The sequence below is a fragment of the Myotis myotis genome, unplaced genomic scaffold, assembly GCF_014108235.1.
Source record: "Myotis myotis isolate mMyoMyo1 unplaced genomic scaffold, mMyoMyo1.p scaffold_m19_p_3, whole genome shotgun sequence".
Taxonomy (NCBI): Eukaryota; Metazoa; Chordata; class Mammalia; order Chiroptera; family Vespertilionidae; genus Myotis; species Myotis myotis.
Genome location: NW_023416335.1, coordinates 112,084,034 through 112,097,518, shown reverse-complemented (window position 1 = coordinate 112,097,518; position 13,485 = coordinate 112,084,034). Strand labels below are relative to the sequence as shown.

The 13,485-nt window shown below is 45.4% G+C and overlaps 1 protein-coding gene across 1 annotated transcript in view; it reads left to right on the top strand.

Moving 5' to 3' along the window:
- The window catches only part of B3GLCT (beta 3-glucosyltransferase), a 138,919-nt gene that overhangs the window by 6,430 nt on the left and 119,004 nt on the right, over positions 1–13,485 (top strand). The window contains exon 2 of the mRNA XM_036301567.1: positions 10,317–10,363. Within this exon, the coding sequence (XP_036157460.1) occupies positions 10,317–10,363 (47 nt within the window). The remainder of the gene's footprint in view (positions 1–10,316; positions 10,364–13,485) is intronic.

Here is a 13,485-nt window from a genome sequence, read left to right as displayed (position 1 = left end):
AGATCTTTCTGATTCAAAATATCTGAAATGAGGCCTGTGGATTTGCATTTCCAGCAAGGCCCCAGGTGAATTGTATATGCTGGCAGGTGCAGGAACCCTGCCTGGGCTACCGAGGCCCAGGTTATGTAAACTAGATGACTGCTAGTGGCTTTGTCTTAAAAGATACTAGCGGCTGTTTCCGGAGACAGCAACATATGGTATCGAGGCTCAATACTCAGCAGTCAGGCATTTTGCCTACTGGGGAAACAAAACCGAAACCCCCCGAATTCAAACTAAGAAGTTTTTCTCTGGTTCCAGCATCGTTTGGCAGATTTTCAAGTGCTTCTGGAGGGAATATTATGTGTGGGTTATAAGTCTCCAAAACTAGGGAGTGGGTTGTTACAGCAAAGATTTTTGGACACCAGACAAGTAAGTTCCTACAGGCATTAGAGTGTCATAGACTGTGGGTACTGTGGAGTCAGTGGTCCTGATGGGTGTATTTAAAACCTACTTTTTGTATGGCAAAAATAAGATAACCAACATTGAAGCATAGATGTGTTTCTATAAGTTAGCCTGACAGTTAATGGTTCAATAATATTCCTGCAATGTGAAGGAATTATACAAAGTGCTGATGTCCTGTGTTTTGCTCTTTGCTCTTTTGGACCTCCTTTGTGCGTTCTGGAGCAGGTTGTGTGACCTGGGACTCCTCTGCCCCTTACCTATAACTCAGCTTGTTTTGAATCTCCCCTAAAACTCTGTTTGAGTTGGAATTGTCTTCTTTTTATATCCTGAGTGGCACATGGGTTCTTATATCATTTGTTTAAATGAGATATGACTCAAAGAAGCAAATGAACTTTTTCTTTCTAAAATATATGGTTATTTTCTACTTATTTTCTTCCTATTTCCTGTCCTTCCTGTAAATATGTTTGCCCTATGGCATATAGACTCTGTTGATCGTGGCAAACTCTGTCACCAAGTGATTTTTCCCCTCTGACTTCTTCCATGAAACAGGAGATGTGTTTCAAGTGGGGGTAGGTAGTGGGCTCAGGAGATGATGGATGTCACGTCTGTCTGCTCTCTGCCATCCTTGGGTGGGAGCCACGCCTCCTCGCATTCCTTCTCTGAAAAGGCTGAATCACTGCAAGTGTGGTAGAACCCATGGAATGGGCAAAGGGGTGTCCTGACCCTAAATGTTGTCCAGTTCTCTACTTGCCCTGGTAGCAGAATTGTGCTGGCATCACCCCCAATCCAACATATCCCTTTTCCTAAGAGTGTGCTGTTGGCACCTGAGCAAAAGGCTCAGTGGCTTTTTCCATAGGACAGATCCTGTCCTGAACTTGAACAGGTAATAACCTATTTCTTTCTTGTTTGACCCCGCTACCCCCCACACTTTACAGAAATGGAGCCAGAGGCTTCAAGAGGCCCAGTAATTGGTCCCATGTTGCTTAGTTATTAAGCAGTAGAACCTGGATTGGATCCCAGGTGGCATGAGTCTAGACCAGTAATGGCGAACCTATGACACGTGTGTCAGAGGTGACACGCGAACTCATTTTTTTGGTTGATTTTTCTTTGTTAAATGGCATTTAAATATATAAAATAAATACCAAAAATATAAGTCTTTGTTTTACTATGGTTGCATATATAAAAAAATTTCTATATGTGACACGGCACCAGAGTTAAGTTAGGGTTTTTCAAAATGCTGACACGCCGAGCCAAAAGGTTCGCCATCACTGTGTCTCTGACCAGGGACCTCATGGTACAGCAGGCCGGGAGCCAAAGGCCTGTACATAGGGATCACCTGTGCTCACATCTCTCTCATCATCCTTGTGGATCCTCTTTGCCCCACCCATATCCACTGCTAGGATCTTGTCCCTAAGCCTGTCCATTCTGCTTCTGTAGTATCCCCAACACTTGCTCTTGCTCACAATCCTACTGTGCCCAGGCACTGCCTCACTTTAAGTCAGTCCCTTCTCTCTCATTGTCTGGCTCAATTAGCTTCCCAGATGATGTATTTGTGTCTTCTTATGTCCTTCTCATAGCCCACCCACACACCACCCCTAGAAAGCTGTGTAAAGCACACATTTCAACACAGCACTTGCCTCCTTAAAAAGCTTTTGTGGCGCTCAGAATACAACCAGTCTCCCCAACACCAATCCCTTTCGTGACATGGCCCCTGCCATCTCCAGCCTCATCTCTTCCAGGCCCAGCCACTCCCTCCCCTCAGGTGTCCATGCTCTGGAAACACTGGACTGTTGGCAGTACTTTGTGTGCAGAAGCCTGTTTCCAGGCCTCCTTGCTCTTGTCCTTGAAGTCTCTGTGTCCTGGACGTTACTTTCTTAAGTCCTGAGCTTCCCAGTCTAGAAGCCTCTTTTACCTCTGCCCCCTGCTTGGGTGAGGTGCCCTCTGTCCACCCCCAGGTGCTTCCTACGCTACCATCAGGACAACTGCCATTAGAGCCACACTTCTGCGCTTGGCATTGATGGAAGGACTTGTCTCCTGTGAAACCACGAGCTCCCTGGAGAGAAGCTCATCCCTCCTCTTCTCCACTCCCAGCATCATGTGTGGCTTAGAATGCCCAGATGGCCACGTTTGAATTTTCTGTTGAACAGTTGAAAATATAAATTCATAATGATAATGGTAATAGCTGCTGTCACCCAGAGCACTTTGCAAGTGCCAGGCCCTGTTCCAGGAACAGTACACATGTTAACCATGTGATCCTCAGCCACTGCTACAGTGGTTCTGTCCCCAGCCCATGGAGCGTGACAGGTAGTCCATCCTGTGCTCGGGCATGGCTGGATGGAGCTGCTACCCAGTACGTCCACAAGCTCAGGGACAGTGGGTTTGTCTGAGGATGAAGGAAGGGCAGGTCTGCTCACTGTGGCTGAGCTAGAGTTAATTTGTTTCTGCTCCCTCTGCTGCCATGGATTATCTTCAAAGCAGGTAATTAGAACCAAATAAATTGGCCGAGGGCTGTGCATCCTGGAGTTTACGGCCCGCTTTGGAAGACCTCGAATGAAACCTGGAAAGCTCCAGGAACTGAGCTATGGGGCGGAGATGTGCTGAGTGAGATGTTTTGTAAGTAGGTCACAGGAAAGAAAGGAAAGCCCCCAAAGCTGCCTCCCACGGTGTGTTACGTGTGCAACCCTGAGGGAGGGCACCCACTGTCAGCTTCTGGGTGAGCTGTGAGCAGGTCCTGATGGCAGGTCCAGGGGCACGTGGTTTTCCTTCTAATCTTGGCTTGTGTGCAGGGCACACCCACACCTAGACACGCCCAGACTGATAGTGTGTTACCATATCCACCACCAGCAGCAAGGCCATGATCACCCGCTGGGCTGGTCATCCATGCCCAGCCATCCTTAACTCACTTAATCCTGGCAGCACCCCTGGAGGTGTTATTTATTTATTTATTTATTTATTTATTTTCATTTGGTTTCTGTGATAGATGTTACTTGGAGAGTTTGGGAAGACAGATTGGGGAACAGGAACAAAACAGAGCACGAAGTTAGAGGGACACTCATCTTTCCTGCGTGGGCATGGGGTCCTGTGCTCCCTCCCAGGAACAAGAAAAGATAGTTGATTAGTGTTGATTAAATGCAGTGCAATTAATTCCTCTCCAGTTTTCTTCGGGGAGCCCATAAATCTTTGTCCCAGGTTCGTTTTAAAATCTTGATTTATTTCTCAGGATGGGAGTCACACATTTGTTGGCTTGAATTTTAAGGTTATAACATAAAGGGTCTTACTTCTTTGCCCTGATTTGAACTTTACATATAGTTTCCTGTAGCAATTTACAGAAATTCATGTCAGAAATGGTAAAGGGAAAATTACTTTTAAAGAGCAGTTTGACATATAAGAACATGAGTAACCTTGCAGTATTTCTCCTACTGTACTGTGCCTTCAGGCCAGGCTTTCCAGAATTTTTTTCCCCATTGAATCTGGAAATTTGTGAGGCCAAACATCACACACACACACACACACACACACACACACACACACACACACGCATGCATACACAAGGAGCCCCCAAGGGTTCCCCCTACTTTTTCTCACTTTCCTCCTCTATTTGTACGTTTCTCCTTCATTTTTTCCTGCTGTAAATTTCATTGTAGGAATTCTATAAATGATTCATCATCTTATAAGGCCAGGCTTAATAATGGTATAGTGTACTCTGTCTTCCAAATGCATTTGGTTCCTTGATGAGTTCTTGTTTTATTTGGATTATGGAAGCAAAGATAAAACCAATTAGTATTTTTTTTTTCACATTCATCTAATGGTGATGATTTTGCCATGTGATTTGATCTTATGCCTGAAAGTACTCTGATGTGTTTCTATCAGGGGAAAAGTTCTTAATTTCACAGCAGAATGATGGAGGGAAATGGCAACTTTCATGATTTTTTTTGTTTTCGTTTTTCAGAATATTTAATTGTAGGCCTGTGTATTTTTGGAATGAAAATGTTTGCCCTCTCCTCAGCCTTATCTGAATAAAGGCATGGGGTCTTGAGCATGACAGGCAGGATTTGTGGAATCCATTTGATTTATTAGGAATAGCTTTTCTTTATGTAATTCCTAATTGAAACAGTAACGTCATCAAACAATATTAGCTGCTTATTTTTGAAAGGTGATGTATTAGTCATTTTCAGAACTAGTACCACCAAATACAGTTACTTTTTCTTCAGTAGAGTCTACATTCTAAAGGGCTTCTGTGTTGACATAGCCATCTGACCCTGTAAACAGTGACATAAGACTAAGTGCTGGTTATTAGATGGCGAGTCACTGTTCAGTTGATATTATTTTTCTTATAGAAGAGTAAACTCCAGCCCAGAGAGTTCTTTGACTGTCCATGTTTGACATTAGGAATTGATGGGGTTGGCAGATGTGTATTTTGCCATCAAAGTCATGTATTAGATTGACCACAGTTTTTATAGCCTGCAAGTCGTTGAAATATCCTATTTTCTAAAATTCTGTGATGCTGAGTGAGGTTAACATGTTGTGACCTCCCTGTCTGATTTTTGTTACTAATTCTCTATTTGATTCTTCTTGTGGGTTGTAAATGTGCATACTAGGTTGGAGGTATACTATCCATATTAATCTCCTCACCCCCCACTAAAAAATTGAATACCTAGAAGCAAAATTTAAATAGTTAAAGGGTGTTTGGTGTTAAATCTCTCCTTTCTTCTTAGAACTTAATGAGTGATTTGGACTGTGTGTGTGTGTGTGTGTGTGTGTAAAAGTAAGAAAATAGGTCAAATCCTAGTGAAAACAAATTAAGGTTGGGGCACTAAACTGTTCCATTCTACTGGGTGGAATGCTGCCTAGTGTAAGGAATAGACAACCCATAAGTGTTGTGACTCCAGGGACATCATGGAGACTTGCATTCACTCACTCATTCACTCATTTATTCATATTTAGCACTCATTAAATAAATATTAATAATATTAATTGATCTTCTTGTGTGTGCTGTCTGTGCCCTATGTTCGTGGGCAAGTAGTAAATAAAACCACATTCTTGCCTTCATGGAGCTTACAATGAACTAATATATAAGATAAGCAATGAACGATTAAACATATATTATGTCAGTGGTGGTATGTGCTCTGTAGGAAAGTTAAGGAGGGGAGAGGGAAAGGCAGGGGGTGGAGTTGGGGATTTGCTATTTATAAGAAGTGGTCTTAAGGAGGCTTCCTGTAGTATCTGCTGTTATCTAAATTTCACACATAGAGGTTCATTTCACTTACATCTCAATTTCATTCTGCCTTTTGAAATGTCATTAGGAAATGGAAATGATCAAACCACCTTCATGATTGGCTTCTTAGTATGACTATGTTTTAGATTATTTCCCTTGAGCAAATGTTAATGGAGAGAGTCAGAGGCTGTGATATATAGGATGGGGCTGGGAAGCACCCAAATGAGTGAAGTCCTCTCCTGCTTCTGTCACCTGGGGAGCCCCACTACCCACATGCCTTATGCTGCATTACTGCTCCATGGAATTGCCTGTTCCACCCTTGAAGTAAATTCTTGCTTAATGGCATTGCCCATTTTTTCTGGGGATGCTGATTGGAGAAAGCAAACTGTGAAATACTTTTGAGAAATGCACTGTAAAATTAGGATTATTTTTTGCCCAGTTCACCTTCCTGTTTGGTTTATTATTTTGATTTACATTTACAAAGTGTTACTGTTATTATTATTATGAGAGGCCCGGTGCATGACATTCATGCACTGTGGGGCGGGGGGTCCCTTAGCCTGGCCTGTGCCCTCTTGCAGTCTGGGACCCCCTCAGAGGATGTCCCCCTCAGAGGATGTCCTTAGCACTGCAGCGAAGGCAGGAGAGGCTCCTGCCACCGCCTCTGTGCTCGCCAGCTGTGAGCCTGGATTCTGGCTGAGTGGCGCTCCCCCTGTGGGAGTGCACTGACCACCAGGTGGCAGCTCCTGAATTGAGCATCTGCCTCCAGGTGGTCAGTGTACATCATAGCGACCGGTTTTCCTGCCATTCGGTTGATTTGCATATTAGCCTTTTATTATATAGGACTAGAGGCCTGGTGCACAAAAATTTGTGCACTTGGGGTGGTCCCTCAGCCCTGTGCCCTCTCGCAGTCTGGGACCCCTCAGAGGATGTCCACCTGCTGGCTTAGGCCCACTCAGTGGGGGATCAGGCATAAGTTGGCAGTCAGATATCCCTCTGGCAGCCCAGGAACCCTCGGGGGATGTCTACTTGCCAGTGGGAAGCAGGCCTAAGCTGCAGTCAGACATCCTTAGTGCTGCTGAAGAGGTGGGAGAGGCTCCCACCACCACTGCTGTGCTGGCAGCCATCATCCTGGCTTGTGGCTGAGCAGAGCTCCCCCTGTGGGAGCACACTGACCACCAGGTGGCAGCTCCTGCATTGAGCGTCTGCCCCCTGATGGTCAGTGTGTGTCATAATGACCAGTCATTCCCAGTCTTTCTGCTGTTAGGGTCAATTTACATATTACCCTTTTATTATAGAGGATAGAGGCCTGGTGCACGGCTGGGGGCAGGCTGGTTTGCCCTGAAGGGTGTTCCAGGTCAGAGTGGGGGGTCCCACTAGGGTGCCTGGCCAGCCTGGGTGAGGGGCTGAGGGCTGTTTTCAGGCTGGTCAAGCCCCCCAGTGGGACCCTCACCCCATGGTGTGGCCAGCCTGGGTGAGGGGCTGATGGCCGTTTTCAGGCTGGCCACGCTCCCCCGGCCACGGAAGCTCCCAGCCTCTCCTTTTTTTTTCCTGGGATTTTTTTATCTTCTATAATTGAAAGTTTGTAGCCTTGAGCGGAGCCCAGGGCCAGCCAGGGAAGGCGGGAAGCTTGGCTTCCTCCATCACTGGGAGCAACCCAAGCCTCCTGCTCGATCCAGCTCTGTGGCCGCCACCATCTTAGTTGGGTTATTTTGCATACTCACACCTGATTGGCTGGCGGGCGTGGCTTGTGGTTGTGGCTTGAGTGTAGCAGAGGGACAGTTAATTTGCATGTTTCTCTTTTATTATATAGGACTAGAGGCCCGGTGCACAAAAATTTGTGCACTTGGGGGGCTGGGGGAGGTCCCTCAGCCCGGCCTGTGCCCTCTCACAGTCTGGGACCCCTCGGGGGATGACCATCTGCTGGCTGAGGCCTGCTCCCCAGGGGATTGGGCCTAAGCTGACAATCAGACATCCCTCTGGCAGCCTGGCAGCCCTTGGGGGATGTCAACTTGCCAGCGGGGAGCAGACCTAAGCTGCAGTCGGACATCCTTAGCGCTGCTGAGGAGGCGGGAGAGGCTCCCACCATCACCGCTGTACTGGCAGCCATCAGCCTGGCTTATGGCTGAGCAGAGATCCTCCATGTGGGAGCACACTGACCACCAGAGGGCAGCTCCTGCTTTGAGAGTCTGCCCCCTGGTGGTCAGTGTGTGTCATAGTGACCAGTCATTCCCAGTCTTTCTGCTGTTAGGGTCAGTTTTCATATTACCCTTTTACTATATAGGATAGAGGCCTGGTGCATGGGTGGGGGCTGGCTGGTTTGCCCTGAATGGTGTCCCGGATCAGGGTGGGGGTCCCGCTTGGGTGCCTGGCCAGCCTGGGTGAGGGGCTGATGGCTGTTTTCAGGCTGCCCGCACCCCCTTCAGGGTGGGGGTCCCCACTGGGGTGCCTGGCAAGCCTGGATGAGGGGCTGATGGCTGTTTTCAGGCTGCCTGCACCCCCTTCAGGGTGGGGGTCCCCACTGGGGTGCCTGGCCAGCCTGGATGAGGGGCTGAGGGCTGTTTTCAGGCCCCTTCAGGGTGGGGGTCCCAACTGGGTTGCCTGGCCAGCCTGGATGAGGGGCTGATGGCTGTTTTCAGGCTGACTGCACCCCCTTTAGGGTGGGGGTCCCCACTGGGGTGCCTGGCCAGCCTGAGTGAGGGGATGATGGCTGTTTTCAGGCTGCCTGCACCCCCTTTAGGGTGAGGGTCCCCACTGGGGTGCCTGGCCAGTCTGCTTGAGGGGCTCAGGGCCGTTTTCAGGTGGGCCAAGCCTGCCACTGAAGCTCCCAACCTCTCCTTTTTTTCTTTTTTTTTTTTTTATTCTGGGATTTATTTACCTTCTGTAATTGAAACACTGTTGCGGCTCCAGTCTGAGGCCCCTGCTGCTGAAAGCAGGTATCTGGGGTTTGTTTAGCTTCTATAATTGCAACATTGTTTCTTAGAGTGCAGCTCAGAGCTCGGCTGCAGCAGGCGGGGAATCTTGGCTTCCTTCATCGCCGGGGCAACCAAGCCTCCTGTTTGCTTCAGCTGCCTGGCTGCCGGCTGCCATCTTGGTTGGCAGTTAATTTGCATATCGCCCTGATTAGCCAATGGGAAGCATGTCGGAGGTACGGTTAATTACCCTGTTTGTCTTTTATTAGATTAGATTACTTTTAATGCAGATCCTAGTTGTGTCTCTAGGGATCTATCTATAATAATAAAAGCATAATATGCTAATTAGACTGGACAGCCAAATGACCTTTCAGGCGACCTTCTGGATGAAGCCATGGCAGTGGGGGCTGAGGCAGAGGGTGCTGCTGAGGCAGAGGCAGTTAGGGGTGATCAGGCAGGCAGACAGGCAGAGTGGTTAGGGGCGATCAGGCAGACAGGCAGGCAAGTGGTTAGGAGCCAGTTGGACATCCCCCAAGGGGTCCCAGATTGCGAGAGGGTGCAGGCCAGGCTGAGGAACCCCCCCCCCATGCACAAATTCCGTGCACTGGGCCTCTGGTATCTTTATAAATGGGCTCTGACTCAAAACATTAAATTGCTCTAAAAGGGGAATGGTTTTAATTCCTCCCACTCCCCTGACCCTATGGCTTCAGTAGGGTTCCTTTAGGTGTCCCAAATGTAGCAGCAGTGTCTGCACCACACTTCTACCCCATGATCCCTGAGATGGAAATCTGGTGCCACATTTTGCTCTGTTGCCGCCAGGCTCTGGCAGTGATTGTGAGTGTGTGGATTTCCAGATGCTTACGAATTCCCCTTTGCTTAAGAAGTGACACAAAAAAAATAGCTGAGGTGACCTAAATTAAATTACAGTGGCAAGTGAGTGAGAGAAAGAGAATAGAGTATTTGAACAGTTTCTAGCTACCGGTCAACTAACAGTAAACTGCTCACCTTCCTGAATGTCTGTTGGAACTTTGAATCTACCTTCAGGCTCCATTAGTGACCAGCAGACACCACCGCCTATGCAGGAACCTTCAGTACTGTTGCCCACCACCAAAGTAGTAAACATTTCTTCCTTACAGGCTGTTCACCTATCCTAAAACTGCCACCGTCACCTTTTCCACCTCTCTGTTTGTAGCCAATGTAAATTCTTTCAAAACAACATCGATCTTTCTTCTCCCAAACATAATAAATAAAAACTACCCCCAGCCCAAGACAGCGGATATGTTGTCTTCTCCACACCTGCTGCTGGTGGCTTAGACTGCACACCCCAGGGCCTGATCCTTTTGTAGCTAGTGTATGGCTCAATACCCTCTTTTTTTAGAAGAACTTTTGGCTGTGAAAGTGTTTTTGTTTACCATATGGCACCAGAGTTGAGGTTTCAAAGAAGTTGTATTCTGTGTGCGTTTATTTTGTGATTTATATCTATAGACATCAATGGTATACAAAGGCTCTAATTTCTCTGATGGAGTATATTTTTAGTTTTGTAGCCTGAGTGTCTGTTGGCTTTCACTGATAAATTATTTTAGGTCTGGAGATGAAGGCAGTCAATGGTACTGGTTTGTGGCAGTGCAGCCGCTTTTAAAAATGAGCAAAATATGTCATATCATTATTTTTTTATTTTAAGCAGAATTGTTCTATGTGAGAATAAATCTTAATGGCCAATTTTAATATAAAAATGTTTCCTTTTTTTCCAGCTTTTGCATTGGCTTCTAAAGATGTAAAGGAGGTCACACCATCTAAGGTACTGATTCTAATGATCAAATCTGTCCTTCTCATCTGAGGTTCGTTTGTGATTTCTTTAATGGGAGCTGTCATGAATTTTTTTTTCAGTGAAGTTTCTTTTTTTTAAGAATTTATGAAATTTTGGTCAACATAGATTTTGAATTTCTAGCAGCAACCAACAGATAGACTGGCTTTTAAGAAAATTCTCCTATAGTTAAAGCATATCCACTAGGTTTCAGATTTCTTTATAAAGAAGATGTTCTGATGTGAAGTTAGACATTTTAGAAATCTTGCTTGGATATGATGGTTTTCTCCAGTTGTACTGCATCTTAGCCTTGGGTTTAATTTTCCCAGCCTGTGAAAGGACTGTGCTGTGTTTCCAGGGTCACCTTGAGAGCAGCACCATTAGAGGGCATCTGGGACTAACTGAGAGATCCAGACTCTATGCTCAGTCAGAACCAGAAACTGAGATCTGGGGCCCCGACGGAGAGAGGACAGCACTCACCCAAATCTCTGAGCTGCTGCTTTGTCATAATTTCATCATTGATTTTGTTCCAGAACCTCATCTAAATTTTACCATGTGGGCTTCGTACAAGGGTAGTTTTAGCACATGAGAAGGAGAAACAATACTTTAAAAATAGGAGTTGTTTTTGCCATATTAATTAAGGCTCAGTTGACCTCCCCCCCCCCCCCCACACACAATTAGTATAAAAGCATTTTAAAATAGAATGTTTCTTTTACCTGTTCTAGCTATACTATGGGATTCCTACATGGGGGAAATAATAATAATAATTTCTTAAGATTTAAAGATCCTTTATAGTTAATTAAGCATTTTCAGACATTTCATTTAATTTAGTCTTCTCAATGATTCTGTTACTGCACAGCAAAGCAGATATTCTTTTGGAAAGCTAAGAAAATTTACCTTCAGAGAAGTTAAGTGGTTCAGCTGAGGTCACGTAACTATTAAGAGGTGAAGTGAGAATTCAAATTTTCTGAATTCTTGAATTTTTCACACCAATTTAATATTACACAGCCATGTGCATTATAAAATGTGAGTGTGTGTGTGTTTGGCAACAATGAGGCTCATTTATAATAAATTTAAAGTGCCACCCAAGATTTACTAATAGGGACCTAAAATTTTATCTAATAAATTTAGAAATACTTTCAAATACAGGTTTTACTTAATCTTTTCAAATGAAGAAATATATGTCTTCTTTGCCTTAAATACATATATAAATCTAAATATAGAGGTAAAGGGAAAGTCCTCTATCTTAGTGTCATTTTTCATGCAAAAGTGCCCTTGAAAAATGTCATTAAGCCCATCTGTGCTAAGGCCACAGAGCCAAATAAGCCATTAATCCCACGAGGAGAGGCAGTGATGAAATGCCTTCTGTAGACCATACCCAAGACTGGGAGACAGAAAAGAATCAGCTTGTCCAAGATCAACCAACCTGTAGCAGGCTTGGAGACAGGAGTTATTCTCATTAGTTTATCTGCCCTTTCAGTGCTGCTCAGAAGTAGCCTGCTATGTTTCCCTCACTTCACTGCTCACTTGGTGACATGCCCTAGAGCACAGGCCAGCCCGATACAGGGTCGAGGGCCTTCCCAAAACATGGTTCATATTCACCGGTTGGTGCCAGGTGGCTTCACATGAAAATCCTGAGTGCTGCCAGTGCCTTGAGGTCCTGTCTGGGGCCTGGCCTCCAGGCCCAGGCTTCTCTTCTGGGCTCCTGGCCGCTGCATTGTCCTGGATTGGACCTGCCCACTTTCAGGGAGCCTGTCCTCCAGGCTCTGGTCCAGGTCCTGGATGCTGCCTCAGCCATGCCCATGTACCTGTTCGGCCTGCAGATTGACCTGGCCTTACATCCTAAGGTGACTCATGACATTGTATTCCATATGACAAGGTGTTAGAACTGGACACTGAAGCCACATTGCAACGGGTCGCATCCCTTCTCCAACAATGACCTGCTGTGGAACTTTCCAAACCTTTCTGTGCCTCAGCAGCCTCAGTAAGACTGGATAATATGGCCTGTCTCAAAAAGCTCTTTGAAGATGAAGGGGTGTGTGTGTGTGTATGTGTGTGTGTGTGTGTGTGTGTGTGTGTGTGTGTGTGTGTGTGTCCATCACGTAGAACAGCCCAGGCCCCATTTAATATGACAGCAAGAAATGTCCTATGCAACTTTTCAAGAAGAACCTAAACAAATAAAAAAGAAGAGCCATGGACATTACTGCTTTTGTCAGTTAATCTCTGTTACAATGGTAGTAGATATTACGTAAAGGAGGCGATGATGATAGAAAGTGTGAGAGCTAACAGTTATTGAGCATTTGCTTTGGGCAGACACTATGCTTAGCATTATATAATCTATTAAAGCAGGTCTTGTAATTATGGTTCCTGCTGTACAGATGAGAAACTGAGGCTTGAGCTAGTAAGTTGTGGAGGTGGAAAGAACACAGGCCCACCTTACAATGGAGGGCTCTGATGAACACGTCCTGCTTAATCATTTTACTGAGAATCTCAGGGCTGGTGGTGGCTGTTGGTGAATGGGTAGAAGATGCCATTTTATCCCTATTCCTTCTTAAGAGATTTCATATTACATTCTTTTGAGGATGCCTTATTTTCTTTTAATGAAGAATTTATAACCAAGCCTCACCTAGATGGATTGAAAGTGTTCAGATCTGTGGTGCATTAAAAATAAAACTGGACTAATGGTGCTTTGGTTTAGTCATATTCTGGCAAGAGAAGGAACTGTCTGTGAGACATAGGTGTTAGAAACAGACCTCTTTCTGATCTGAGTAGCAATTCAGTAGGCTTATGAAACATTGGCAGTGAGCACATTTGGACTGATATTGATAGTCAGTAGAAGAAGCGTATGGCAGCAGAGATAATAAAACACACCATGTCTATCTTTTTTCTTAGGAAGAATTAAGCCTTTTCATGAGGGAAGTTGGAGACAGAATTTTGAATGTTCTGTCAATTAGTTCACTTAGTCTAATTTTCTTTCTCAAAGGGGAACTTTCTCAAGACTATTTTGGTTCCGTCAGTTCACTGAATCCAAGGGTTTCTTGGATATTTTATTTTTACTATTTACTGGTATAAATTGAGCCACTGGAAATAGCTAATCATTTCCTAGCTGTTGTGTC